The sequence below is a fragment of the Monodelphis domestica genome, chromosome 4 (assembly GCF_027887165.1).
Source record: "Monodelphis domestica isolate mMonDom1 chromosome 4, mMonDom1.pri, whole genome shotgun sequence".
Classification (NCBI taxonomy): domain Eukaryota; kingdom Metazoa; phylum Chordata; class Mammalia; order Didelphimorphia; family Didelphidae; genus Monodelphis; species Monodelphis domestica.
In genome coordinates this window covers 369,634,564-369,662,095 of record NC_077230.1, presented here as the reverse complement: position 1 = coordinate 369,662,095, position 27,532 = coordinate 369,634,564, and the positions used below count along the sequence as shown (strand labels likewise).

The 27,532-nt window shown below is 51.0% G+C and overlaps 2 protein-coding genes across 10 annotated transcripts; one reads left to right on the top strand and one right to left on the bottom strand.

Annotated features, from left to right (window-relative positions):
• Positions 1-4,177: 4,177 nt before the first annotated feature.
• TMEM54 (transmembrane protein 54) lies at positions 4,178-10,641 on the top strand. 4 transcript variants are annotated; one of them, XR_466809.3, is made up of 7 exons: positions 4,180-4,397; positions 5,558-5,751; positions 7,506-7,565; positions 8,200-8,388; positions 8,843-8,977; positions 9,066-9,204; positions 10,326-10,641. XR_466809.3 is itself a non-coding variant. In XM_001381381.4 (6 exons), exons 1-6 carry the CDS (start codon positions 4,382-4,384, stop codon positions 10,398-10,400), a joined length of 669 nt encoding a protein of 222 aa, XP_001381418.1. In that variant the 5' UTR covers positions 4,184-4,381; the 3' UTR covers positions 10,401-10,641. The 4 variants fall into 4 exon arrangements, 2 of the variants coding, with proteins under 2 accessions (XP_056651286.1, XP_001381418.1); XR_466810.3 differs by lacking the exon at positions 7,506-7,565 and having other exon boundaries at positions 4,178-4,397; XM_001381381.4 differs by lacking the exon at positions 9,066-9,204 and having other exon boundaries at positions 4,184-4,397.
• HPCA (hippocalcin) lies at positions 10,586-19,320 on the bottom strand. 6 transcript variants are annotated; one of them, XM_007492903.3, is made up of 5 exons: positions 19,069-19,320; positions 18,448-18,555; positions 15,437-15,845; positions 11,857-11,962; positions 10,586-11,712 (listed from the first exon to the last, which is right to left on the bottom strand). In XM_007492903.3, exons 3-5 carry the CDS (start codon positions 15,812-15,814, stop codon positions 11,615-11,617), a joined length of 582 nt encoding a protein of 193 aa, XP_007492965.1. In that variant the 5' UTR covers positions 15,815-15,845; positions 18,448-18,555; positions 19,069-19,320; the 3' UTR covers positions 10,586-11,614. The 6 variants fall into 6 exon arrangements, with proteins under 6 accessions (XP_007492965.1, XP_007492966.1, XP_056651289.1 ...); XM_007492904.3 differs by having other exon boundaries at positions 18,899-19,078; XM_056795311.1 differs by having other exon boundaries at positions 18,448-19,320.
• Positions 19,321-27,532: the final 8,212 nt, after the last annotated feature.

Here is a 27,532-nt window from a genome sequence, read left to right as displayed (position 1 = left end):
TCATGAAGGAAATATAATGGAAGATGGTAGGCTTGGATCTGTGATCAAACCCTTAACAGTTCCTTCTTTGGCGGTGGAGAGCATTTTCATCATGAGTCCTTTGTGCTCTGACAATAATTTAGTCCTTCACAGTTGATCATTGTTCTGTTCTGCTCACTTCACTTTGCATCAGTTCATAGAATTCTCTCCAGGTTTTTCTGAGCTCATCCTGTTCCCCGTTGCTTATGGTGCAATAGTATTCCATTACAGCCATATGCCACGTGTTCATCCACCCCTCACTTTCCAATTCTTTGCCACCACAAAAAGCCTGCTTAGTAACTAATGACTCTCCCTATTGCCTCCAGGATAAAAGGGGAACCTCTTGGCCTGGCCCTTGAGGCCCTGCACTGCCTGGCTGGACCTTTCCTCACCTGCCTTCCCTTTAGGCCATCTCTTTTGTAGAACAAATGTGTCCAGTCTCTGTTCCCAACATGCTTCCTATCTCTGTGCATTGGATACAAGCTATTCTCCTATCTGTGACAGCCTCAGATCGCTCCCAACTCAAATGGTCTTTGATGCCAGGAAATGCATCTCGGGCTGTTGTTTCATCCCTCATCCCTCACCTCCTTTCTTTCCCTTCAAGGCTCAGCTCGGATGCTAAGACACCCAGGCAACATGGGGCAGACACCGCCCAAACCACCACGCACAAAGGAGCTATGATCAGGATAGATTGGAGATCCCCAGCCGAGGGAAGGCGTGAGAATTAGGGGGCGCTGGGGAGGGTTTCTTACTGAGGGTGGAATTTAAACTGGGGCTGGAAGGAAGAAAGGGAAGCCAGAGGGAGGGAGGGAATTACAGACACATGAGGAACAGCCAGTGAAAACCGTTTAATAAATATTTGTTGAATTTCATGAGCTCCTCCCTGGAACCTTCCCTTCCTCCTCAAGGATTCCTGGAGTTCTTGGGCCTAGTGTCCTTTCCATACCCCCTCCCCGCCTTTATCTCCTACTTTATATATCCTGCTTATCTATGTCAACATCAGTGAAATATACCTTGCAGTGGCCAGCCACGTACCTGGCTCAAAGGGAGCCGGGAGAGCGGAAGAGGGCAGAGAGAGGTGTGGGGGACGGTGGCCAGGGAGATGCTCACTCCATGGCTTTTGGATTTCATCAGAGCCAGGGCCTGGGCATCCAGAGGCCCGGATTCCAGCCCCAGCTCTCTCTGCCCTCACCGAGCATACCTTCGCCATCTGCAAAGAGAGGTCCCTTGAGGAGAGAGCCAGTGTGGCAGCGGGAGGAAGCCTGGTTTGGGAGTCAGAGGACCGGGTTCAACTGTTAGCAGTTAGTAAGCTATGAGGGCCCACCGAAGTGTCCTCCCTCCAAGGGGAAGGATAATACTGGGTGCCTGGACTTTAAAAGCTGAGGAAATGTGGGCTTATCATCGTAGAATAGCTGGAGAGAAATCCCGAGAAATCCCTTTTTCCCAGCAAATCGTCCCTGACTGGCTGCCTGGCCTTCCCCGGCTCCTCCCAAGGCACACGTGGGTGCTGGCACACATTCAGTTCATAGGTCCTTTTGTAAGAAACGGGGGGAGCCCTCTCAGAGCCCTCAGGAGCCGGGGGGCTGGAGAGGGCACGCGGCTGGGGGGATTGGGGTCCGAGGCCCCCAAGTTCGGTTGGTGCTGCCGCTGGGGAGGTCCCTGGGGCCGCCTCGAGGAGGTCCTTTTGCATCAAGGCCTTGGCCAACTTGCAAGGGCTGGAGAAGCGACAGCCCTTATTTTGTTGTTGCCATCGGCTGCTGAGGACGGGCCTCTGTCTTGGTGCTGTCTACTAGCCTCTGAGGCATCCTGGGCATGGATTTGGAGGCACCTGAAAGCTCTGGCCTGGAAAGGAGGAGGACCTGGGCGCAGTGGGGTAGTGTTAGGGTCGCCCTTTCCTCCTAAAGTTTTCTTTATAGAGGAGGTCGAAGGTGAGAAAGACAGCCATCTGCACTGCATGACGACTCATCTAGATGAGATTGTTTCCTGCCCGGGGAGTGGGGAGGCTAGAAAAGGGAAGGAGGGAGAGCATTTGGATTGCAGAAGGTCAGAAAACAATCGTTTAAAAGCTCTTTCCACGTGCACTTGAAAAAGCAAAAAAGAGCCAAAAATGAAAAAAATAAAGGATGCCAAATGCCAGCCCCGTGTCCCTATGAGTTTGGGATCTGATACGGAGTCATCGTGGCCTTGGGCAAGTTATTTCCTCATCTGTAAAATGGGGATGATATTTGCCCTGGATCCCTCATAGAGTGGTGATGAAGGTGCTTTATGACCAGCAGCATTCTTGGACCGGGCCGGTGGGGCCAGCCAAGTTGGACCCCAAGGGGAGACCCAGAAGGCCTCCACATTTCAAGGTGTGTTTCAAGAGCTCCCCCAAACCAGCCAGAGCACATCTGTGGGCGAGCGCCACTCCCAGTCCCTCCCTTAAAGTTCCCACCCTGCTTTCCCACTCATCCCACCTCCCCCATTGTCCCAAGCCCGCCTCAGACCTCCGCATTCTGCCCTTTTCAACGGAAAAATATTTATGAAATGCCTACTATGTTTCAGGCATTGCCCACCAGGCAGTGTGGAGAATGCAGAGAAAAGGGAACTCAGTCCTGTCCTGAAGTAGATTACATTCCAGGAAATAAATACAGGACACACACAAAAGAAATTCCACTGGGTGGGGGTGACCCTGGAGCTCTTCTGGTCCCTAAACCATGTTGTCTTCCTCCATCCTTAAGGTCTAGTTTTTATTCTGCCTCTTCCAGAAAGCCTTCCCTGATTGGTCCCGTCCACAGAAGTTCCTGCCATCCATTGCCTTTATCTGGAATCCTACAGCAGTTACAGTCTAGACCACCCAGTACTGCTGAGGGAGGAGGGGTGGCTGAATAGAGCACTGGGCTTGGAGCCAGGAAGAGTCATCTTCCAGAGTTCATATCTGGCCTCAGACACTTCATAGCTGGGTGATCCTGTTTGCCTCAGTTTCCTCATTTGTAAAATGAAATGGCAAGCCCCTCCAGTATCTCTTTTTCTCATGTTTCCGTATTGTTCATTTTTGTGAGTGAATCGTCTTCTAAAAACCCAAACCCTAAAACATTGACCCAAATAAACAAGTGACAAACCATCCGAGTTCGTCTGCATTTCTACTCCCAACAGTTCTTTCTCTGGAGGGGCCACTCCAGTGTCTTGACCAAGAAAACCCCAAATGAGGCCACAAAGAGACATCCGGGACTGAACCCCAGTAACAGTCCCCACACTAGGCTTGGGTCTGCTCCCTCCTGGCTGCGGGGCCCACTGGACTCCCCTCTGCTTCAGGGTTCCCAGAGGACCCAACCACATTTCATTAGCATTTCCTCTGAGAATCTGGTTCCCAGAAGTCAGCTGGGAGCTCCTGAAAAGCCTCCTCTTCCTCCCACTCCACTAACAGCCGTCCCATCCAGGCCCCTTATAGGGCTCTCTGGGTGCCGGATGCGCCTTCCGTCCACCAAAGAAGGCGCTCCAGGAAATGCAGACAGTGTTGGACTTGGGGTTCAGATCTCTGCATGGACACTGACCCCCAAATAAGCTGTTTAATGTATCTGAACCTCAGTCTCCTTTTCTACAAAATGGGGGTGATCCCCTTTGCCCTGCCTCCCCCCTAGAGCTAAAATGACAAGCTGTAAATTTACATTTTACAAAGGAGGAAACTAAGGCAGAAGGAGACGACCAGGACTCAACCTCCAGGCACAGTGGTTGTAGACTCTTGGAACCAGTTCTTTAGAGCCCCTTTAGACCAAGCCCCCCTCATTTACAATGGAGGAAACTGAGTCATGGTAAGTGGCTCGTCCAGTGTTAAACCAATACTAATCAGGGCCAGAATGTGAACCCCGCCCAACCCCCTTTGCAGTGGATTGAACAAGCCTCGAAAGCACCCCAAGGCCCTGCCCATAAATCCTGGGGTGGCTCATTCTGGCCATCCCCGAGGGAATCCCAGCCCCCCTCTCTGTCTCCCATGTTTTCCGGCCTGGAGCCCCGCACAAAGCTGAGGCAAGGTGGCCTCCCGCCTAGTGGGGAGAGAGGGTGGGTGGGAGGGCTCAGAGCCGTGAATCATCCCTTCCTGGGGACGGGGGTGGGGTCCTGCCCTTTGTGCCAGATGAGCAGGTCCAACAGGAACTGGAGGTGCACAGGAGCTGCTGGGCTGGGCTGGGCCGGCGAGGGGCGGGCCGAGGGGAAGGGAGAGGAAGGAAGGGAGGCCGGGCCAGAGCCTCCGCTCACCGAGGCGGGAAGAGGGGGCCGGCACCCCGGGCTTCTGGGGCTACCAAGATGGGCGGGGGGGCCCCGGGAGGCCCCCAGGAAGAGGCGCCTCTGTAAGGAGCTCAGGACCCCCCTTGTGCCTTGAACCACAATGTGTCTGCGACTCGGTGAGTTCTTGCCCGCCAGCCAGGAGGAGGAGGGAGGGAGAGGCTGGCGTCCTGGGCCTGAGGAGAGACTCGCCTCTCCCGAGTCGCAGAAGACCTCAGAGAGCTGTAAAGAGCAAGGGGTCGGATGGGGGGTCTCTACGTCTCTGCTCTACCCAGTCTGAGCCCCCCCCCATTTTACTGGTGGGGAAACTGAGGCTCAGAGAGAATGAGAACCTGGATCTCCAGCCCCCCCCCCAGGCCAAAGCAGTGCCCAGTCAGGGAAGCCCCCTAGAGGAGGCATCCCGGATCTCTCCTCAGCCCTCGTGTCTCCCACTGCCCAGCCTTGGCCTGCCAGAGAGGCTTCAGGAAACCCCCTTCTTGCCTCCCAGCCTCCCTCCTTTTAGCTTCACTGGGGATAGGTTAAACTGGGCCCTCTCGGAGCTTCCCTCCAGCGCTCACTCCTTTCCCCATCCCACCCTCTCTGGGGCCCATTTCTCCCTCCTCCTGCGGCCCCCTCCAGGGCCAAGTGAACACTTGAAGGTGGCCCTGGGGAAGAGGGGCCTCTCCTGGGAGCCTGGAGGGAAGGTCAAAGGGTTCCTCTGGACTTTTCTAGCAGAATGCCCTCCCCCCCCCTCCAGGCCTCAGCTTCCTCATCTGTACAATGGGATGTCCCGGCCTGCAGGAAGGGTTCTCCTAGAGCCACATGCATGACTGCAAGGGCCTGAGCCATTCTCAGGGCAAGAGGATGCTCGAGACAGCTCCACGGATGAACAAACCAACCAGGGGGCGGCTGGGTGGCTCCGTAGATAGAATTCGACCTAGAGATGGGAGGTCCTGGGTTCAAATGTGGCCGGGTGACCCTGGACAAGTCACTTCACCCTCATGGCCTAGCCCTTCCTGCTCTTCTGCCTTGGAAGTGATATATAATTATATAATATAACATAAAAGTATATATATATAATATAGAAGTAATATATAAGTATATATTATATTATTGACATAATTATATATACATGCTATATAATTATATCATAACTATATATTATATGTTTACTTCGTATTCAATTCTAAGATGGCACTGTGGGTTAAAAAAAGTCACCTAGTTAGGCTCTTGCGCAGAGGTGGCAGGGGAGCTGAGGCCTGGGCTGGGGCCGCTCATCCATGGGCTTCCCCTCCTCCAGGTGGCCTGAGCTGCCATGACTACAAGAAGCTGCTGATGAAGACGGGCCTGGTCCTTCTGGTCCTTGGGCACATCAGCTTCATCGCGGGCGCCTTGCTGCACGGCACGGCCCTGCGCTACGTCACCGACCCCCAGGATGCCGTCTCGCTGCAGTATGCCGTCTCCAACATCCTCGCCGTCACCTCAGCCATTCTGGTACCTGCCGGGCAGCTCCCCTTCCAGAGAGAGGGGGAGGTGGGGGGAAAGGCCTCAACCTGATGGGAGGGAGGTGGTCCCTGGCCGAAGGCTCGGAGGGCCGGAAGCATTAGGAGGGAGAGCTTAGCGCTAAATCTGGTGAGTATCTAGTCCCACCCTCCCCTCCCATTTTACAGAGGAGGAAACTGAGTCTTAGCAAGGTTAAGTAAACCTAAAAATGTTACATGAAGATGCCTTCAAAGAAACCAAGTTAGAAGATACCTTAAACCAGGGGTTCTTAACCTGGAGGCCAAGAAATTGTTGTTTTGTTTTGTTTTTTAATAACCTTCCGTCTTGGAATCAATACTGTGTATTGGTTCCAAGGCAGAAAAGCAGTAAGGATTAGGCAGTGGGGGTGAAGGGACTTGCCCAGGGTCACACAGCTGGGAAGTGTCTAAGGTCCGACTCTAACCTAGAACCCCCCCATCTGACTCTCAATCCACTGAGCCACCTAGCTGCCCCCTCCACATCAGACTTTTAACTGGCTGTGTGACCCTGAGCAAGTCATTTAATCTCTCTGAGTCTCAATTTCCTCATCTGTAAAGTAAGTAGGTTAGACTCCGTGATCTCTAAGGTCCCCTCCATCTCTAAATCTCTGATTGCTCCTTTTACAAATGAAGCTGCTTTATAAACAATTAAACAGCAACTCATCTTTATGCCCATGAAAGAAAAAGAAAGTCAAAATTAAACATGACCCCAATACAGCAAGTGGCTTCTCTCCATGAAGGCTGGAGGAGAGGCAAGTGATCTAATCAAATGGCTCTTACGAGCCTGGCTTCTGTTCTTGGCTCTGTCCTTTCCTGGCGTTTTGCTCTGTATCCCTGGCTGTGCAGCTTGGGATGAGGGACTTCCCTCTCTGGGTTTTACTTTCCTCCACTCTAAATTGAGGGGCTTTGGAGAAGCTAAAAAACCTCCTCTGGCTCGAGAGTCTGGAATGTTGGGAACCTCAAGAGTAAACCATGAGACTTAGGTAGTGGCTGCTTCAAGAGTTCAGAGGAGGGGAGGCTTCCTTCTAAACAAGGTGGCCTCGGAACTGAGCCTTGCAGAGTGGGTACAATTGGAATGGGCAGAGGGGAGAGTTGCATTAAGCCTTGGAGGAAAGGGCTCCCTCTTTGGACTGTCACCTCCTCTCTCAGGACCAGGGTGGTCTTTTGCCCTTTTTGGATCCCTAGCAGTTAGCATGAAGCCTGGCACATAGTAGCACCTAATAGATGTTTATCAATTGATTGGGGAAAGGGCCTATTGAGAGTTGGAGGGTCTTTGCTAGGAGAGAATGGTGCTCAGGCAGATGAAGCCAGATTATGTAGGGCCAGGAAGTGGTATCTCGATGGCCTGGTTCTGGACTCATTTAAGAACCCCTGAGTTCAAACCTGGCCTCAGACATTTACTTAGCTGTATGATTCTTGACAGATCACTTGACCTCTCTCAGCCTGTTTCCTCGCCTATAAAATGGGGATATGATAGCATCTACATCACAAGGTCATGATGGTCAACTGAATTACCATATGTGAAGTACTTTGCAAACCTTAAGGCACTGTAAAAATGCCAGTTAATATTGTTAATTTTTTTTAGGTCTTACATTGCTTTGGACCCCAGTGGCTGAGAGGGTGCCCCAGGGAAAGTGATGGGTACAGGAGTGACTGATGCCTCTCACTCCATCAGTGGCTGTGGGGAGACCTAGGCCCTCCCTCACTTTGTGCCTTTTCTGTCTCTAGATCATCACCTGTGGGATCACAGTCATTGTGCTGTCCAGATACCTCTCCCTCACCTCCCTGGTATAGTAGCCCTTGGAAATCAAGGCTGGGTTAGAGTAGTGGTGCAAGAAGGGAATGTGGGCAAGATGGGCAGGGGATGGGCTTGGGCTACCCTTTTGGGATAGGGGCAACTATAGGAGGTTTGGGGACTGCACCAGTGAGAAGAATTGGGCTCCCCTAAAGGACAAAGCAAAAAGCACTATCTGGGGAGTCAGGAGAAAAAAGGCTTCTGCCACTGACTGTGTGACCTTGAACAAGTCCCTTCCCCATGTGTGCCCCAGTTTCCTCCTATATAAAAGAAGGATGTTGGATTTGGTGATTTCTGCCCAACTGTCCTTAGCTGACAGTTCTATTATGTTACATAAACAATTCTGATCCATGCTCGAACGAACACACTCTTCTCCCCCTCCCTCCCTCTCTCTCTCTCTCTCTCTCTCTCTCTCTCTCTCTCTCTCTCTCTCTCTCTGTCTCTCTCTCTCCCTCCCTCTCTCTCTCTCTCTCTCTCTCTCTGCCCTGCCCTGAGTCCCTGAATACTGGTCACAGTCAGAGGGAGGAAAGTTGTGTCAATCTGAGAGTTCCATGTGTTGGGGAAGGGGCTGTTCTCCAGCCAGTGCCCCCTCCCCAAGAGAGACCTTTCCCCTCCATTCTCCCCTAGCGGTGGACGGTGTTTGCTGCCAGTGTGACCAGTGCCCTCTTCTCCCTGGTCTGCTCCCTCGGCCTCTTGGCCTCTATTGCCATCACCTTCGCCAACCAGGGCCGGTCACTGCTTGCCACCTGTTCCTTCAGTAACTCGGAGCCCCTCTCTCTGACACCAGACTGTCCCTTTGACCCGACCCGCATCTATGTAAGTGACTCCCAGTGCTGGTCCTCCTTGGGATGTGACTGTCCTGGAGACCCTGGGCCTTCCTGTGTAAATGACTGTTCAGTTTGGATCTCCCCCCATTTTCTCTTGGGTCCTGCGTCTACCGCATGTGACCCTCCCCCAAGTGAGACCTCTCGGACATGCCCAATTGCCCCTTAGACCTAGAAATGTGAGTGTTCTATAACTGCCATCTTAGCCTTGTTTGGGAGTGACCCCGAGTCCCAGCCCCCCAAGATTTCCCCTTGAACCTCAGAAGCACTTAGAGAGGGGAACTGTGGTGGGGAGCCTCCCAGCTGGGACAGCCTCAACACTCCCTGGCTCTGAGCTCACTCTGGGTGGACCATGAGAAAGCCCCATGGCCCTAGGGGAGCCCAGGGACTCCCCCCTCATCCGTAAAATGATGAGCTCTGTGATCCCTCCCGTGCTCTCCCCACAGAGCTCCACCCTGTGTCTCTGGGCCATCTCCTTGACCCTTTGTGTGGCTGCCAGTGCCTTCGCTGTCCGTGCAGCCCAGCTCACTCACCAGCTGCTGGAACTGAGGCCCTGGTGGGGGAAGAGGAGTCACAAGTTGGTAAGGACTCTCCCCGCAGCCCTCCTCAAACTCGCGCGCCCCCCTCGGCACTGGGGCTGGCAGTCAGGACCCCTTGGCTTCTGTCCAGGAGCTGCCCAGGAGTGTGCGCCCAGGCTGTCCCCCTTCACGCTGTGCCTGCGGTCCCGCTGTAGTCACCCCTCCTGGCTGACAGCAGATTGCTTCCTGCTTATTTCCTAATCAGTTCTTGTCCCCGGTGCTGAACAAAGGTGAGAGAACCCAGGGCTTAGCTAGTGGGGCACTTTGGTCAATTACCCAGCTCCTCCATAGACTAGACCCCAGGCCCAGAGGGCTAGCCTAGGAAAAGGAAGCAGGCTGGCCCCAGGCAAGAGCTCCACTGCTAGGAGCTAATTCAGGGGACCAGCCTTTTCTCTTGGGAGGTGGCTGGCTCTCCTGGGCCAGAGAGAGGAAAGAAATCAGCAGAGGAGTGTTCAGAGAATTTCTCAATACTGGGAGGAACCTCAGAAACCAGAAGCCTTTCCTCTTCAGAAAAGGAAAACAAACTCCAAACATGGGGAGTGACTTGCCCAAGGTCCTACCGTAAATTAAAGTTTGGAGTGTGACAGAGAAGGTGAGCCCTAGAAGAGGCAACAAGGCTCCCAGAAGTTACCTAGTCTAGCCTCCTCTTTCATAGATGTGACCTATCTGAGCTCACCAGGGAGGAAGGATGAGAGGTAGGGACACTGGGCTCTTTCCAAGGTACCACACAGTGTGGGTCACCCATTAGAGAGCATCCACCTCCTGACTTTTTCTTTGGCCCTTGAAATCCATTGGGCACACTGGTACATGTCCAAAGGAGGCTAACCAGGATGGGAATGGAGGCTAGAAATGGCCCAAATAAGGGAAGACTGTGTGATCTCTGAAGTTTCTTCCAGATCTGTGAAATGGACTTGTCTTCCCTGGAGAATGCTGGCTCCCCCCAATCTGAAGGGCTGTCATGGGGGGCCAAGCTTAGCCTTCTTCTGCTTGGTCCATGAGTGGAGGGTGGACAGAGTTCCTGGGGAGGGACTTTGGGCTCTTCTTTTGAGGCTGTCTAATGTGAAGTAGGCTGCCTGAGAAGGGAGTGGGCTCTCCAATCACTCTGGATTTCTTCAAGGGCATTTCTGCACTGGGCAGGAATTTGGAGCAGATGCCTTTCCCTTCCAGAATTTTGTGGCCCATTTCCAGACCAGGCTCCTCCTTCAGGGAGGATTAGGAATGGTGCCCTCAGCCCAGCCCAAGCCCAGCTCACCTCTGTCTAGCTCTGCCCCCGTGCCTGTGTGTATGCCCATGGGGTGGATGGGATACTCAGGGACCAGTCCTGGGAACCTCCTCGTGGGCTCCTTCACAGGTCACAGAAAGCACGAGCCTCGCCGAGGGCCGAGATCTACTCAGCTGCACCAGCCTGGAGCCAACACTGCTCTGAGAGATGGACGGCCCAAGGTCCTGGGGCAAGAGAATCCTGGGACGGTGCCACCTCTCCTGGTCAGATCTGCGCCCCCCACTCTTGGAAAGACCCAAGCAGGCACTGCCAGTGCCCCAGCCCTGTGCCTGAAGCCTGCCTGCTCCCCACAACCGCCGCTCCCAGCCCCTGGCCACTGGCCCAGGGCACAGCACTGAAACAAGACTTTATTCTGAAGTTATTAAAAAGAACAGAGTAATTCCAAGTGGATGCATGCTCGGAGAAGAGGGGGGACTGCCGACCCTGCCCCAGCCTCCACAGACCAGGGCAGAGCCTGGGGGAAGGAGGAGGGAGTTTTCTGAGACACACAGTTTTGTGGGTGATTGGGGAGAGGAGCGGACAGGTCTGTGTGTCTGTGTGTGATGGGGGAAGGCCAGGGAATGGGTAGACCCAGACCCACATCTGTGCATACACATGGAAAAGTGCGCAGGGCAGGGCTGCCCTTTGGGGGCGAGGGGGCTCACAGTCAGCTCTTCCCCACAATCCCCTTCAGCCAGAGCAGAAGAGACCCAGGCCTGGCTAGGAATCCAGGGGGCTTGGGGGAGGGGGAATAGAAGATGATGAACTGGTACCTCCCCACCCCCAGAGCTTCTCCATCATCTCCAGGCCCCCCTCCCCACCCCAGGCAGCTGCCCTAGCCTCCCTCCTCACTCCATCCCCCCCACCCCCACTTCCCATGAGCTCCAGGACTGGCCGGACCTTATATAGAGCGGGAGGCATCCTGCTGTTGGCCATGGATGGGGGGCAGCGTGTAGCTTGGCCCCTGGGCTGAGAAACCTCCCGGCCAGGGAAGATCCCCTGGGTGTCAAGCCGCTAACTCTCCTTGGACCTTGAGGGGAGGGCCTGGGGAGGGGAGAGGGCAGCTCCTGGCTGCACAGGGACACACCATCTTCCCCATCTCGCCGATGTCCACATGCCCAGCTTCGGCCCTCCATGTGGTTGAACCCAAGTCGAAGGCTGGGGAAGGGGGCAGACGCTGTCCCTGCTGAAGGGTGAGGGGGGCCGGGAGACAGCGTAGGCCCCACCCTAACCTGGCTTTTCCCAAACTCCAAGCTGGACACAGAGACGTGGGAAGGGGACGCTGTGGAAGACAGGACGGGAGCTGAGGACAGGGGAAGGCAGGGTCCCAGCCTGGCCCTCTACCCTTCCTCTCGCCTCTCTCCCAGGAGGCTCCAGGCTCAAAACTGGGAGGTGCTGCTGGGGTCACACTGCAGCAGCCGGACGATGGATGGGTCGCTCTTGGCTCCTCTGATGAATTCCTCCAGGGACAGCTTCCCTGGGGGGGCAGACAGGGCTCAGTGTGGCCATTGGGGGGAGAGATGGGGGACAGAGGGGTAGAGGGATCCTTCCTGGGCAAGATAGGGGCTTGGTTGGGAGCAGATTCGGGGCAGGGGCCCGGGGAACCCCGTCACCCCCTCACCATCATTGTTTGTATCCATCTGACGGAAGATCTTCTCAGTCCGCTTCTCGGGGGTAGATTCGTCCTCCGGCATCTTCATCACGGAGGACACCATCTTGTAAATGGCCTAGAGGAGAGGGAGCGAGCCGAGGGCGAATCGATTGGGGTGGGTTTGCATGCTCTCCCCCCAATTTCCTTCCCCATCTTCACATATCCTTCCACACAGGGCCTTGCTCCGATATAACAGGTACTTAATAAGTATTGAAGTTGAACTGGCTCCGGCTAATGACTTGTAGCTAGAGTGCCAAGCTGGGTGGGAGTCAGGAGGACCTGAGTTCAAATCTGGCCCGAGACACTTCCTAGCTATGTGATTCTGGGCAAGTCATTTTACCCTGTTTGCCTGTGTTTTCTATAAAATGAGCCAGAGAAGAAAATAGCCAATCAGGCTAGTATCTCTGCCAAGAAAACTCCCGAAAGGGCTGGAGGAAGAGCCGGCAAACAAAACGAGTGATCTGGGTGGCCAGCAGGGGGTGCTCTGGGCCAAGGTCCCTTCCCTCTGCCATTTTCCTGGAATGAGAGAGTGAGGTTGAGGGTGGACGTCCAGGCCTGGCATTTCTCTTAACCTGGTCCATCAAAGCAGAAGGAAATGATGTCAGTGCCCCACCATGGCCGCCATTTATGAAACAGATGGAAGACAGCGTCAGCTCCAGGAGTGTGGCTGGGCAGAGTTGGGCAGGGGACCTTGGCCCAGAATGGGGAGAGGCAAGGTGGGAAATGGGACCCTGCAAGTAGGCACTGCGCCAATGGAGGTAAACGCACACATCAGGTGGCATGTGGGAGACTGAAGCAGAGGCACAGCTGGGAAAAGGCTTCCCTCATCTGGAAGATGGAGCAGATTTTTGTGCTAATTTAGGGGCGATGTATGCACATGAGTGCCACCTCCAGGGCCCAGAGGGCTGAGTTCTGCCAAGCTGGGATGAGGCACTGGGGACCACTGGAAGAGGGCAGCTTCCCCTCCACAGATACTCGCACACTGTAAGGAAATGGGTTTCCCCTGCAGCGAAAAGTGAAATAATGATCCCAGGCTCCATCATGTGGGTGGTACAATCTGGGATCAGAAAAGAGAGGGGTCATGCTTTGGGGTCCTAGAGGGCTTCCTGGAGGAGGTGTGAATTGAAGAACGGAGAGAAATATTATGTTCAAAGGAACACCGTATTCAAGGGTACAGAGCTTAGACTCAAGGAGAGAGAAGCTTGGAATTGATCTTGGGTATTAATAATAACTAACATTGAGATAATGCTCTGGGCCAAGCACTGCTAGATTCTTTACAATTATTATATCTTTTGATCCCATTGTCCAATCTCCTCATTAACAGAGGAAGAAACTGAGGCACCATGAATTGACAACAGAGACTAAACTAGAACTCAGATCTCCTTCCTCCTAACCCTCCTAATTATTTCTCCCACATCACACTACTTATTCAAGGGGCTGAAAAGATAAAAATCTGACTGAAGCAAAAGGAATCTAGAGTGGAGCATCTCATGAGAAGAGGCTAGAAAGTCAGTCGGAGACCAATGGATGAAGAGCCTTGAATGCCAGGATCAAGAATTGTGACTTTTTGATCATAAACTATTGAGCAGGGCAGAGAAGTGATGAAGTCAGATTGAAGCTACAGGGATTGCATCCTCTCTTTTGTGTCCCCATTGCACTCGGCACCAGGCTGAGCACCCAAAGGGTTCATACCCCTCCCCTCTATTCCCACCTGCTACAACTCTTTAGTACAATCTTTTTCATGACCTTCCTGGATCATGACAGAAGTCTTCTGATCAGTCATCAAAACTCCACTCTCTCCCCTTGCCAGTCTCACATTTACATGCCGCCATGTAAAACTGCCAAACTAATTTTCCTTGAATGGATAAGCTTGGGCTATTCCTCTGCTCAATAATCTTCACCAGCTCCCTATTCCTTTCCCATAGCTTATCTCTCATGTCTATAGTATGCTCCCTTTTCACCTTTACATCCCAGGATCCTCAGCTCCACTTAGAACTCTTGAAGGTTCAGGGCAGGTGACACCTTCCTTAAAGGAAGTCTTTCATGACTTCCCACCCCTACCCACTGTTGCTAGAGATTTCTCTCTCCTCAAATGATCTTATATCTACGTTTACATGTTCTGTCCCCCTATAAAATGTAAACCACCTGAAGGCTTGAGGGTCTGTAGTAGGGGGACACAACCCATTGCAATTTATACAACATGACAGAAGCACCCTGGAGGGCTAAAGTGCTACATGAGGTTGAAAAGCAATATTATTCCCAATAGGGGATTCAAGGAAGGCTTCCTGGAAGAGGTAGCATTTGAGATGGGATTTCAAGGCTGGATTGGAATTCACCAGACAAAGGAAGAGGGGAAAGATTCCAGGCTTAGAGAACTGGGTAGGTGAGATACCAGGGTGGAAAAGCTCTTTTATATTAGGGTGAAGTGCAGAGTTAGGGAAGCTAGGTGGCAAAGTAGATAGAAGTGATCTATAATCACAGAGTTGTACACATATTAGCTACTTAAATGTCAAATTGCTCAATAAAGTTGACACTTGTGCCTGACATTCAAGGCCCTCCTAATTTGAGATCATCCTGCCTTTCTAACCTTATCTCATATTACTGCACACACATAAGCTGCGCTCGAGGAAAACTGGATTGACTCCGCTTTGTTGTTCTTCAGTCATTTCCAACTCTGTGACCCCACTTAGGGTTTTCTTAAGCAGAGATACTGCCATTTCCTTCTCCAGTTCATTTTACAGATGAGGAAACTGAGGCAAACAGGGTTAAGTGATTTGCCCAGGGTTACATGGCTAGGAAGTGTCTGAGGCCAGAATTGAACTCAAGAAAATGAATCTTTCTCACCCAATGCCTGCACCAGCTAGCTTCCCTAACTACATTTCACTCTAAGATAAAAGAGCTTTTCTAGGGCAGTGGATTTGAGAACCAGGCCTAGAGACAGGAGATCCTGGGTTCAAATCTGATCTCACATACTTCCTAACTATATATATGTACCACTCTCTCACATATATATATGAGAGAGAGAGAGAGAAAGAGAGGGAGGGGGAGGTAGAGAGAGAGAGAAAGGGAGGGAGGGAAGGAGGGAGGGAGGGAGGGAGGGAGGGAGAGGGAGAATCCACCTTGATATCTCACCTACCTAATTAAATCTTTTCCCTCCTTCTCTTTGCATGGTGAATTCCTATCCAGGCTCCAAATCCCATCTCAGATGCTACCTCTTCCAGGAAGCCTTCTCTGAATCCCCTATTGGGAATAACCTTGCTTTCCAGCCTCACATAGCACTTTGTACCTCTCCAGGGCACTTACATTATGTATATTACAATGACCTGTTTGTGTCATATTCCCCTACTAGAGCCCATCAGCTCCATTAAAGCAGGAACTGGGTGTTCTCTAAATCTTTTATCTCCCTCAGGACATGGTGATGCCCCAAACACAGTAGATGGTTATTAAATGTTGGCTGAGAGAATGAATGAATGAATGAATGAATGGATTGATTCGACACTGCCAGGCTGGTGGGAGGCCAAACCGGATGAGGGGGGTGGCAGCACCATACCTGGACTATCTCCAGCATCTCCTCCCGGCTGATGTAGCCATTGCCATCCAGGTCATACATGCTGAAAGCCCACATGAGCTTCTGCTCCAGTTTCCCTCGAGAGGTGACACTGAGAGCAATGATGAATTCCCGGAAGTCGATGGTGCCATCTCCATTGGTGTCAAAGGTGCGGAAGACATGCTCAGCAAACTTGGAGGCATCTCCGTAGGGGAAAAAATTGGCATAGATCTTCTTGAACTCCTCTACATTGAGGATGCCTGTGGGACAGTCTTTCAGGAAGCCTTTGTACCACTCCTGCAGCTCCAGGTCGGAGAATTCCGTGTTTTCCCTTAGGTCTTGTAGCATCTCTGGGCGTAGCTTGCTGTTCTGCTTTCCCATGACAATGGTGGTGGGACTCCAGAACCCCTGCCTGCAACCCAGAAAGAGAAGGAAGAAGGGAGAGATGGAAGAACAGAGAAACAATGATGGAAACAAGGGTCAGAGGGAGTCATGGATCAACAGGGAGCCATAGAGATGGCCAGGGACAAAGGCAGTGGATAGGGATAGCAGGATGCAGTGAAGTACAGGGAAATAATGACAAGGGAGCCAAGGAAATAGACAAAGAGACATAGAGGCAGACAGGGAGAGAGACATAGAGAGATGGGCAGTGATAGAGACAAGAGGATTGAGTGAAGCAAAGAGAAATGTGATGAAGAGACAGAGAGAAAGAGAGAGAGATGGAGAGGTTGTGATAGACAGGGAGGGAAGGTGGGAAGTACAAAGAAATAGCAATAGAGAGCCCAAGGGATGGACAAGTTTTTAAGGATGAATAAGGACAGGAATGGAGAGAGGGATAGATACAGAGATGAAGAGAGAGAGAAAGCAGGGATGACCAGTTACAGGTATGAAGGGAAGGATGGAAAGGGATTGGGGTGAGAAGAGGAATGGAAAAATAGCCAGAAGGAAGGTTAAAGATGGGGGAAAGCCAGCTCTCTCAGACTCCATCACCTTTTTGATCTGAGATCCCCCAGAACAGGCTCGGAAGGGAAATTCTTCAGTGAGAACTGAATGGACCTAGACAGCCCCTAGTTTGCTCACCTAACTCACTCATGCAACTATTCCCCTCAGCTCCTTGTATGCTATGCACACCTAAGCCTACTATCACATAACTCATGCACATGCTATTGAAAAATTCTAGAACAGAAGTACTGAGCCAAGTAGCCCCACCTTGCTATTTTACAGATGAAAAACTGAGGGGAAGTGATTTATCCAAGGTCACATAGTAAACCATTAGGCTGGGACCTACACCCAGGCTTCCTGACTCAGGCCAGAGCTTTCTCTCCTGCTCTCTCAAAGGCTCTTCAGAAAGTTGTCAGACACTTGTGCATACAGAATCATACTTCTAGACACTGACCCCTACACTCTCCTGGGTCCTGTCATACATTGTGAACACTGTGGGTGATAGGGCAGCAGCTCTTTGTCATTCTTCTCCTGTTACCCCAGGGGGAGGAAGACCCTGCGCCCCCTGACTAGCTGACCTACCTTTCTTTACCTCTCACAAGATCTGGAAGAGACTCATTTCCCAGGAAGAAAAAGAAAGAGAAGCGAAACAGAAGAAGGGCACCCTGGAAATGGCTGACCAATTTGGGTTTGTGTCAGTGAGAGTATGTGTGTGTGTGTGTGTGTGTGTGTGCATGTGTGTGCTTGTGCACATGCTGTAGGTAAGTCAGAATGGGCAGCAGTCTCCTGAAGAGCATGCAATTTCATGTGTTCATGGATGGATTTGTGTGCATGGATAATTGTGTGTGTATATTTGTGCATGCATGTGGAATGATAAATGCCTACAGGAGTTCTTTTATCTCTATGTACATACATGTCTGTACGCATGTAGTACATGAGTGCATGTGTGTGCAGAAACCTGCGACTTTGCCTTTATCTGTGTATGCATACATCTACATCCATGCCCATGCATGTGAGTGCATGTGTGTGTGCATGTAGATGTGTTCCTGACCCTCTTAGATGAGTCCTCCCAAACCTAAGAACTCTGGCGTCCCACCTTCCTCTCCAAGGCTTGCTGCTTTGGGCTGGGGGCTAATGATAGGCCCCCCTGTTTATGGTGTGGAGGAGTCAGTGAGGGGAGAAGACCCTAATCATTGGCTTCTCTGCTGTCCCAGAAGCCAAGCCTGCAGTATGGAGTACTTGGCTCCCAAGTAAAGGGGCTCTGTCTGGGAGGCATTCAGAATAGGGAAAGATCTGTCTTCCCTAGCCTTAGATCACTGGCAGGAAAAAGAGAGGCACACCAGGACAGGACCTCCTTTCTGCAGCCTTCCAAAGTGACTCTACCACCCCCACCCCAAAGGGAAAAGGGGACCAAGGAAGGGCCTTTCCCCCACCCCCTAAGAGAGGAAAGGAGCATCCTGGTTTTCCCTCTCCAGAGAAGTGCCAGAGCCCCCCTTCTCTGCCCACACCCAGTACCCACACAACTGGAAAGCCATCTCCAGAACTCCCAGTTTGGCCTGGAAGGACTGCCATAGACCTTTCGGAGGCTCCAAACCCTGAACCCAAGCTCCCCTGGGTCCCCCATCGGCTTCTGGTCCATCCCTTCCTCTTCCTTCCCTGGCCCCTTTCCCTCCCTCCAGTTCCCCCTCAAAACCCCAAAGGCCCCTGACTCTACATGCCCCCCCCACCCCACAGCGGATAATACCCACATTGTCCCATCCCGGTTCTGGGATACTCTCCCAGTCCCAGAATTCCTGTCATTGCTCTGGGATGCTCCTACCCTCATTTTCCCGATCCCTGCTGCCGGAACCCCCATCACCACCACCATTTGCAGTGGGGCTCCTGCTCCCGTTCCTCTGGCAGAAGAGACAGTGGAAAAGGGGGATCCCCGGCCGATGAACAAATCTGGCTTCTGAAGAAGAGGGGGCGGGGGTCCCAGGAGCAGCTCCCCCACTCCACTCCCCTGGGCATCCTCCCCCACCCTCTGGAGCCCCAAGCCCCCAGCCCCTCCCCGGAGCGCAGCCCCCACTCACCCCTCTGCAAGAAGACACTGACTACGCAGGGAAGCCGAGGCGCTGCAACGGGGGAGGCGGCTGAGGGCGGCCGGAGGGGCGGGGGGAGGCCCGGGAGGAGGGGGAATGCTGGAAAGCAGGAGGGGGGTGCTGGAAGGCGGGAGGGAGACGCCCCACAGGCAGTCCTACCACCTCCCTCCTCCCCAGGCCCAGCCTGGAGTCCCTCCCTCTCCCCAGGGACTCCCCAACGCCCCCTGGCCTGCCAGACGCTGACTGCGGGGGTGCAGACTTCGCCTCCCTGGTGCCCCCCGCCCCATTTGGGAAGGGGTAACACTCAGGGCCAAGCTGGTCCCCCAGCCCAAAGCAGCAACTCGTCCCCTCTCCTCCAGTCCTCAGACCCCAAGCTGCCAGAGAGGGGGCGCCCTCCCCAAAGCTGGGGGAAGGGTCCTGGTGCTTCTTCCCTCCTCCCCACCTGCTCCGGAGCCCAGTTCTCTGCCCCGCTAGGGAGGCACCTCAGATTCCTCCGAAGAGGCTGCAGGCGCCTCCCTGTGCGCCGCCCCCCACCCCCGCCCGGCCTAGATCCCCTGCGCTGAGAGAAGCCAGGCAGAGGGGCTGGGGGCCCACTGCCGGGAGACTTGGTACCTGGTGAGGTAGGCGCAGCTAGGGGACCCGGGGTATCCCCTCACTCCCAGCCCCGCCTCGTGGGTCGACTTGGCCCGCAGCCACGCCCCCTCCCTTGTCCCGCCCCTGGGACACCCCTCCTGGAAGCCCCGATCTGAGGGCCCCCAAAGGCGCCACCACCCCTGAGACCGCAAGGTGGGGTGGAGTGGGGCGGGTTAACAGGGCAAGTGAGGACAGGAACCGCCCCCTCCCCACACACCCACGCGCCGGCGCAGAGCGGGAGCTGCTGCGGGAGGTTTAGGGGGGTGAGGGGTGGAGGGATGAGGGGACTGGCGGATTGTGTAGCGGCTCAGCTGAGGCCTGGGGGTCTCTGGGCCGCACTGAAAGGGGGAGAGCTCCATGACCTTGGTCCACAACCTGTACCCCGCTCTGCCTCCGGGTTGTACAGGGGATGAAGCAAGGAATGGTAAAGTCGGAAGAATTCCTGTCCATCCCTCTGCCTCCGGGCAGGACAGTGCTAACCTGCCACACACTCCTAGGTAGAGCCCATAGAACCAGAACGTAGCAGAACAAGTTCTAGACCTGGAGGTAGAAGGTTTAGGTTCAAGTCTAGCTTCTGATACTTGTTTCCAGAGTCATTTTGGGCCAATCGCTTTCTTTCTTTTGGCCTCAATTTTCTCATCTGTAAAATGTGTATAATAATTGGTAACACCTGCTAGTAGAAAGAGCTCTGGAATTGGAATAAGGACGCCTAGATTCAAAGCTGATGTTTCAAAGCTGATTCTGACCCGTTTGACCTTGGACAAATCATTGCCCATCTGTGGGTCTTCTGAGTCCTCTCTGCTTCTGGGAGTTGTGATGGAGGTGATTTAAGGTTTGCAAAGCACAACCCTGTGATATCCGTAGTGTGATTAATAACATCCCCATTGCTCAGAAAAGAAAACTGAGCTTTAAAGACGGGAAATTACTTGCTTAAAACCACACAGTATCTGAGAGCCCTAATACATTGATGTAAAATGGTTTGAAAATTTAAAAACTGTCAAACTGTCAAACTGTTAATGTTGTTGATCTTATTAGACATCCTCTAGCCCAACCTCCTTTTAAGGAAGGGAAGTTATTAAACCCCCACAGTGTGCCAAGCACCATGCCACTTGTTTTCTGTTGTCTTCAGTCCCGACTCTTTCTGTAACACCTGGCCTAATGCTTAGCACTTAGTAGGTACTTTATGGTATACTATATAGCATTTAGTGTGTATATACATATATCTACACACCCTTTCTCTATATATATATACATAGTATATTTAATACATATGGGGTGCTCAGGGAGGGGTAGTATCTCTGGTATGGAGGGCTTGTCGTGCCCTCCTAGGGCAGCTCTCCAGCCTCTGACCCTCACCTGACACCCAGCTCTCACTTGTGGCTCCTAGTAGCTGCTAGCATGTGGCAGCGGCCACACCCCGGGCAACGGCAACAGGCCAGCTAAACCTTGTGAGGGTAGCCATCGGGTCATGGACCCCTGGTGAACTAGGGCTTTGCTCACCCAGCATGTGAAGACTGTTTCAGCAGAACAGACGGAAGAAACCAACAAGAAGGTTCAACGGCTGAGATGGCGACGCAGCAAAGCACTGTGGAGTGCTTAGGGCGTGTTGGAGCACAAAAGACAACACGGCCATCCAATGCAGCTGAGGAAGTCTCCAGGTGTAACGACTTTCCGTGCCAAGGGACCCAGGCTTCCGACGCCGAGAGAGTGGGACTGTCTCTGTCCACTTTTCCACTTAAATCTCCTTCACGCACAAGTGTCTTTGTGCACACTCATCTATACACCATAGATGAAAACACACAAAGACAATCGTCATCCTCGGTTACCGAGAGACTACCACTACTAGCAAAGAGACTGGAATAGTTTGCCAATTTCCTTCTCCAGCTCATTTGACAGGTGAGCAAACTAGGAGAAACAGGGTTCAGGGACTTGCCCAGGATCACACACAGCTGGTGGCTGAGGCTGAATTTGAACTTGGGTCTTCTTGACTCCAGCCTGGGGGTTCTATTCACTTTGCCACCTAGCTGCTGTAAGATGTTTTGTAATTGTTTCCTTTGATCCTAAACAACAACCCTAGGGGGTAGGTGCTATTATTATTCCCATTTTATAGTTGAGGAAACTGAGGCAGACAGGTTCAGTGACTTGCCCAAAGTCACCTAGCTAGTATCAAGGAAAAGATAAGATCCAGAAAGAGGAACATGATTTCCCAGCATCCCCTCTCCTGAGAGTCCCACCCCTACCTTACCCTGGAAAGATTCCCTAATCCCCAAAAGCAGTATGCTATAATACTGGATCAGAAGTCAGGAGACCTCAGTTCAGATCTAAACTCTCCCACTGTGTGACCTGTTTCTTCATCTGTAAAATGGGAGGGAGGGGAGGAAACAAGAGAGTGTCTAAGGTCTGTTCCAGCTCTAACTCTATGATCCTATGAATTCTTCAATTGATTTCCCAGTGCCATTCATGGGTTCCAGTGTGTCTGTCACCCCTCACTCATTAGAAAGTCACTTCCTATAGTTTAGCCTCAGACTTGCCCCCATAAACAAAGCTTATTTCCTCCTGTGGGGACCTCAGTGACTCTCCCAAGGTTGATATCAGGGACCATAGGCTAAGGGGCAGACTAGGGTGGGGAGGGTCCCCTGAGGAAATGACTGGAGGAGAAAACTGGCATCTCCTGAAGGAATATGAGCAGCTTATCCTTGCTTCTGTACCAACCCTGTGCCAGGGCACGTGGAACCCCCTGGCGGAGGCGTGAGAGACGCCATCCGTGTGGGGGCGTGTTCCAAAGCAGCCTCCTGCACACAGCGTCCTGGCAGAGGCATAGGGAGGGAAGGAGGCCCCCTTCCCCTCTGTCATCTCAATTTTCTGCCCCCACCCTGCAGCTTTTCCATGCCAGATCAAGACCTTAGGAAGTGCCCATTCCCTGGGCCCTGTGGGTTTGGCTGTGCAAAGGCTAGAGGTAATCTGAGCCTCATTGCAAGGTGAGGCAGGGAGGTGATCTCTGTTCTTCAGCTGGACTGGGAGCCCTCCTCAAGGCTCTCAGGCCTGGGATGGGAATAAAGACATCCAGGATATGAGGAAAAGGAATTCCCTCCTCCATGAGAAGTATCTATCCTATCCCTTGCTCTTCTATGCCCAAGGTCTCACCCTCTTCTGTTTGTGTGCCACCCCCCCCCAGGCTTAGCATGACCTGGCTTCCCTGTTCCCCCTGAGGGCTCAGTTTCCCCATATGTAAGATTAGAATTGCATTGGATGATCTCTAAAAATCTTCCCCTCCACCAAACTACTTTCTGTGCTTTACTATCTTCCTGGACACATCTAGCTCTAAGATTCTATGTCCTAAGTTCTCTTTCAATGCTGACATTCAATAGCCCAAGATTTCTTCCTTCCCCAGCTTTGGAATCATCCTAGCTCTGACATTCTTTGATTTTGCTTCCATCATCCTATTTCACCAATACACTCCCCAGGATTTCCCTAACCTGATCTCCTAGCATCTATGGGATCAGAGGTTCATAGGATTTCAAGCCAGAAACACAGAGACTACAAATCCCAATCTCCTCATTCTTACATAAAAGAAAACTTACAGAAATCTCGAGAGGAAAGGTACTTACCTTAGGTGGGACAACGATTTAGAGCTCAAGCCACCATTGGCAACTTGCCCAATGTAGTGCCCTGTCACTTCTCTCCATCTATGTGCTCATGGGCCCCCATTCTGTCCCTATGCCCCTCTTATTTCTTATTTCAGACCTTTGTATATGATAACTATACTTGAAAGGTTACAGAATGCTTTTACAAATGTGTCCTATTTCCTAGAATTGTCTGAGAATTCTAGGAGGACTTATCTCTTCCCTCTACCTGCCTAATGGTCCCTTCCCATGGGTAAAGTCATGTCTTTTCCTTACTCTATTACTCTCTACTGCCCATCATAGAGAATGAGACCACCTGTCCATTTGCCTGACCTAAACTCATCAGCCCAATGCCCTGTGAAGGACTAGAGTCCAAACCTGAAGCAAACCTGAAGTAGAAAGGGTAGTCATTGGGGTCTGTGATAGACCATGTCTTAGCAAGACACACCCCAGCTGGTACAGGCAACCTGGGGTCTAGTCCCAGCTTTATTCATCATTACCTTGGGTGGGACTTCCCATCTCTGGGATTTAGTTTGTTGTTGTTTTTGTTAAGTCATTTTTCAATTGTTTCCAATTATCTGTGAGCCCATTTGGAGTTTTCTTGGCAGACATACTGGAAGGTTTTACCATTTCCTTTACCACCTGATTTTACAGGTGAGGAAACTGAGGCAGGCAGAGTTAAATGATTTTTCCAGGGTCACACAATTGCCAGATCTGAATTCAGAAGATTAATCTTCCTGACTAGAAGCCAGGAGCTCCATCCACTGTACCACCCAGCTGCCCAAGGCAGGAAGCGATACTAAATTTAAATAAGAGATAGTTCCTGCCTCCACCGAGTTCACAGTCTAATTGGGGGATAAGGTATTAGCAGGGACAACTCTAATGCATGTTAACACAAGAAAGAAAGAAAGAAAGAAAGAAAGAAAGAAAGAAAGAAAGAAAGAAAGAAAGAAAGAAAGAAAGAAAGAAAGAAAGAAAGAAAGAAAGAAAGAAAGAAAGAAAGAAAGAAAGAAAGAAAGAAAGAAAGAAAGGAAGGAAGGAAGGAAGGAAGGAAGGAAGGAAGGAAGGAAGGAAGGAAGGAAGGAAGGAAGGAAGGAAGGAAGGAAGGAAGGAAGGAAGGAAGGAAGGAAGGAAGGAAGGAAGGAAGGAAGGAAGGAAGGAAGGAAGGAAGAAAGGAAGAAAGGAAGAAAGGAAGAAAGAAAGAAAGAAAGAAAGAAAGAAAGAAAGAAAGAAAGAGAAGGGATGAAGTTAGCTTGGTAGACAAGATATTAGAGTAGAATGGGAGCAAAACTTTCTGGGAGTGACCTTGGGATCAAGTATATATATGTACATATATACATATATATTTCCATATAGAGATATAGATGTAAGAAACTATTCATTTTACAGATAAGAAAACTCAAAGTCCAAAGAGGTTTATTGACTTTTTTTTATTCAAGATCACACAAGTAATAAGGAGGATTTGAACCCAGGACCTTTGACTACAAATGCAGCCCCCTTTCTTCTACACATGTTGCTAGATTCTGAGAGGCTGAGTTATATGCTAGGGAGTTCACTTAAGCCAGCACCAGGGAGAGGTTCACTTTGAAAACGAAAGAAATGAGAGGGAGGCAATCTAAAGAGAGTAAAGAAAGGTTTTTCCTTTCCCTAAATTCCCTGGGGAATTGCTGGTGGCAGGTTTCCCTTGGAGTCCCCAAAGACTTTCCTTGGCCCTGTGTCATCCAGTATTTTTATCAAACACACGAATGTAGGCATAGATGTCACACTTAATCAAGTTTGTCTATGATACAAAAAAAGTCTCAAAAGACTAAATCTAATAAGATGAAATTGAGTGTCAAGTCCTATACCTGAGTTCAAAAGGAAATTGATTACGTAAATACCAGGATGGAGATGAGGCTAAGCACTAGGTCTCATGAAAGAGACTTGGGAGTCTTAGTGGGCCAAGATCTCAGAACTGAGAAGTGTGACCCCATGGCCATAAAACTTGATGCAACCTTAATATTAGTAGATGTGTTGTGTCCAAAATGAGGGAGGTAATAGTGTCACTGACAGTTCTGGCCTAATCAGAGCACTTCTGAAGCATCCTATCTTCAGTTCTGAGTGCCACCTTTTAGGACAGATAGAGGAAATGGAAATGCTGGCCAATGAAGGTCCTGACTTTGGAGCATGCTCAGATTTGCCTTCCCTGGTAGGTTATACAGAATGTGCTCAAAATTCCCTGTTTGGTTCCAATCCAACACATGGGGGACAAGTGAGCCTACTTCTGGCCATGGATGACTCAGGGGTCTGGATGGTGTGGTGACAGAAAGTCTTCTATTGGCTTTCTAATTGGCCTCAGAGCCAGAAGGACCGAAGCTAGAACTGAATTCATGTACAAAAGGATCCTGCCCTTACACCCTCTTATGATTTTTCCTTCCTGGAGGATAGCACCCCAAGAAATGCTATGGTCTCCCCAATGGGGAGAAAGGCAGGGGTTGTTTTGTCTGTGAACATGTGGTGCATCTGTTTCTCTGGTCTCTTCTCTGTTTATTCTCTCCTGGTAGGGGAGTTCTAAGGAGGGTGTGCCCAGGCAACCAAAGAGTCTGGAAGAGTTATCAGAGCCTGGGAGAGCTGTCACCAGGAACCAGAGCCAATTGCAGCAGCAGCCAAATCTAGTAAGACACTAGTACAATAACTTGCTTGGCTTGTCCCAGCACTGGACTGACCCATTAGTAGAGGCACCAGGCACCATGGAGCCAGCCCAACTGATCAAGGAGCAACCATCTTTCCCAGACACCTGGCCCTGAAGCAAACTTGGTAAGACTCTGAAAAGAGAAAAGAACCCCCCCCCCCAGACAAGAAGTCAAAAGGTAACCCTCTGCTCTGTATGTTCCTTAATGTGTGTCTTGTTCACTTTGTAATTGTGGTGCAATTGATAGCCTGCCAGATCTGGAGTTAGGAAGACGGAGTTCAAATCTGGCCTCTGACACTTTTTAGCTATGTGACCCTGGACAAGTCATTTCTGTTTGTCTGAAATTCCTCCAGCATAAAATGGAGATGACAATAACATCTACCTCCCAGGATTGTTGGGAGGATCAAATGAGATAGTCATTGTAAAGTGCCTAGCACAGGGTCAGGCATAGAGTAAGTGCTTTATAAGTGTTCATCATTATTATTTAAGCTTGAGTTCACTCTCCCCAGGAATGGGGGAAGAGGGAAGAGAAAAAGAGAAGAGGGAAGGAGAGAGAGTGAGGGAGAAGTGTGCCTCCTGGTTTGGGGGGCGATGATTATTTTTGTAACATCTGTTCTTGCTATACTTTCTCAATAGAATAATATCCCTTTTTCAAAGCAAATTGATGGCATTAATTGATCACTATAGGACAGCACACTGGATGGGGCTCATGAGCAACAGCATTAGAAGGCATGACCCCTGAAGGGCTACCCCTACGGCTTTGAAGAGGGGGTCCTCTGCTATCTTCTGGAGGCACGAACCATTGGCGTGAGTGGGAGCTGAGCGAGTGAACCCTAAGAGGATGCTTCGCCAAAAATCTGGGGCTTGTGTTGTACATTGAAGAGATCCTTAACTGGAGTCAAAAGATCCGGATCTGAGCTTGGAGTCTGCCTCTAATGACGTAGGTATTGTTATTATGGGATGTTAGGAAGGGAAAACACATAAGGATTAGCATATAAATAGTTTGTATTTATTTGAGATTGGGGAGCGGGTTTGGGGGAAGGAGAGTGAGGGAGAAGGTGATCTCATCTTTAAACCCTTCATTTTAACTCCTAAATTAATAATTCTGTCTAACGACACTAAGATCCTAGAGGCAAAGCAAACAGGGAAGCTGGATCTTACAATAAGGTCTCTGGGAGCCAAAACGGAATCCAAGGTGAAATGTCCCCAGAGGATAACTCCTCCAAGTTGAAGACAATTCATTTTTGCCGTCTTTATCTTCCCTTGATAGAGTATTGGGCAAGCCACCGGCCTCACTTTCCTCACTTGTCAAAGTGAAGAAGCTGAGGTCCCTTCCTGGAGTTGAGGAGAAGTAGCAGGGGGTCTTTAAGGACCCGAAGGGCTAACCTGTGGAAGAGATTAGTCTGATCATTTGACCCCAGACAACAAAACGAAGAATCATGACTGGAGGAAAATGGCAAAGATCTAGGCTTGAGCTAAGGACAAACTGCCTAAGAGAGAGCTGTCCAGCAGGCAATGAACTGCCCTAGGAGGAAACTAGTTGTTCATCCCTTGTTGAATTGTAGTGCCTGACTCTTTGCAACCCCATGGACTCTGTCAATGGAGTTTTCTTGTCAAAGAAACTGGAGTGGTTTGCCATTTTCTTCTCCAGCGACAGACAGAAGTTAAGTGGCTTGTCCAGGGTCATATCATTGAGTAGTTCCTGAGGCTGGATTTGAACTCAGATCTTCCTGCCTCTAAGCCTAGTGCTCTATCTACCACACCACCTACCTACCCTTATGGCTCATTGATAAGTGTTCAATCCTTTTTCAGTCTTATCCCACTCTCATGATCGCTTCTGGTAGAACCCTTCCATTAGAGGCTCCATGGCCCCTTGTTTCAAACATTGGAGAGGAGATTCCTAATTAGACATAAAAGTCGTCTGTTCTAATTTGGAATGGGGGAATTCTGTAAGCTACTTGCCTTCTTATGTAGGGAAGTGGCTGGAGTTGACTGCCCTCTGCTTAGGCTCCAAGGCCACCCATCCCCCCCTCCTCACCCCCTCCCCACCAAAAAAAAAAATCCAGTCCCAAATGCTTTGGGAAACAGGCAGGAGCAGATGGCAGGGACAGATGGAGGGGATGGCATCTTCAGGCAGAATTACAGACAC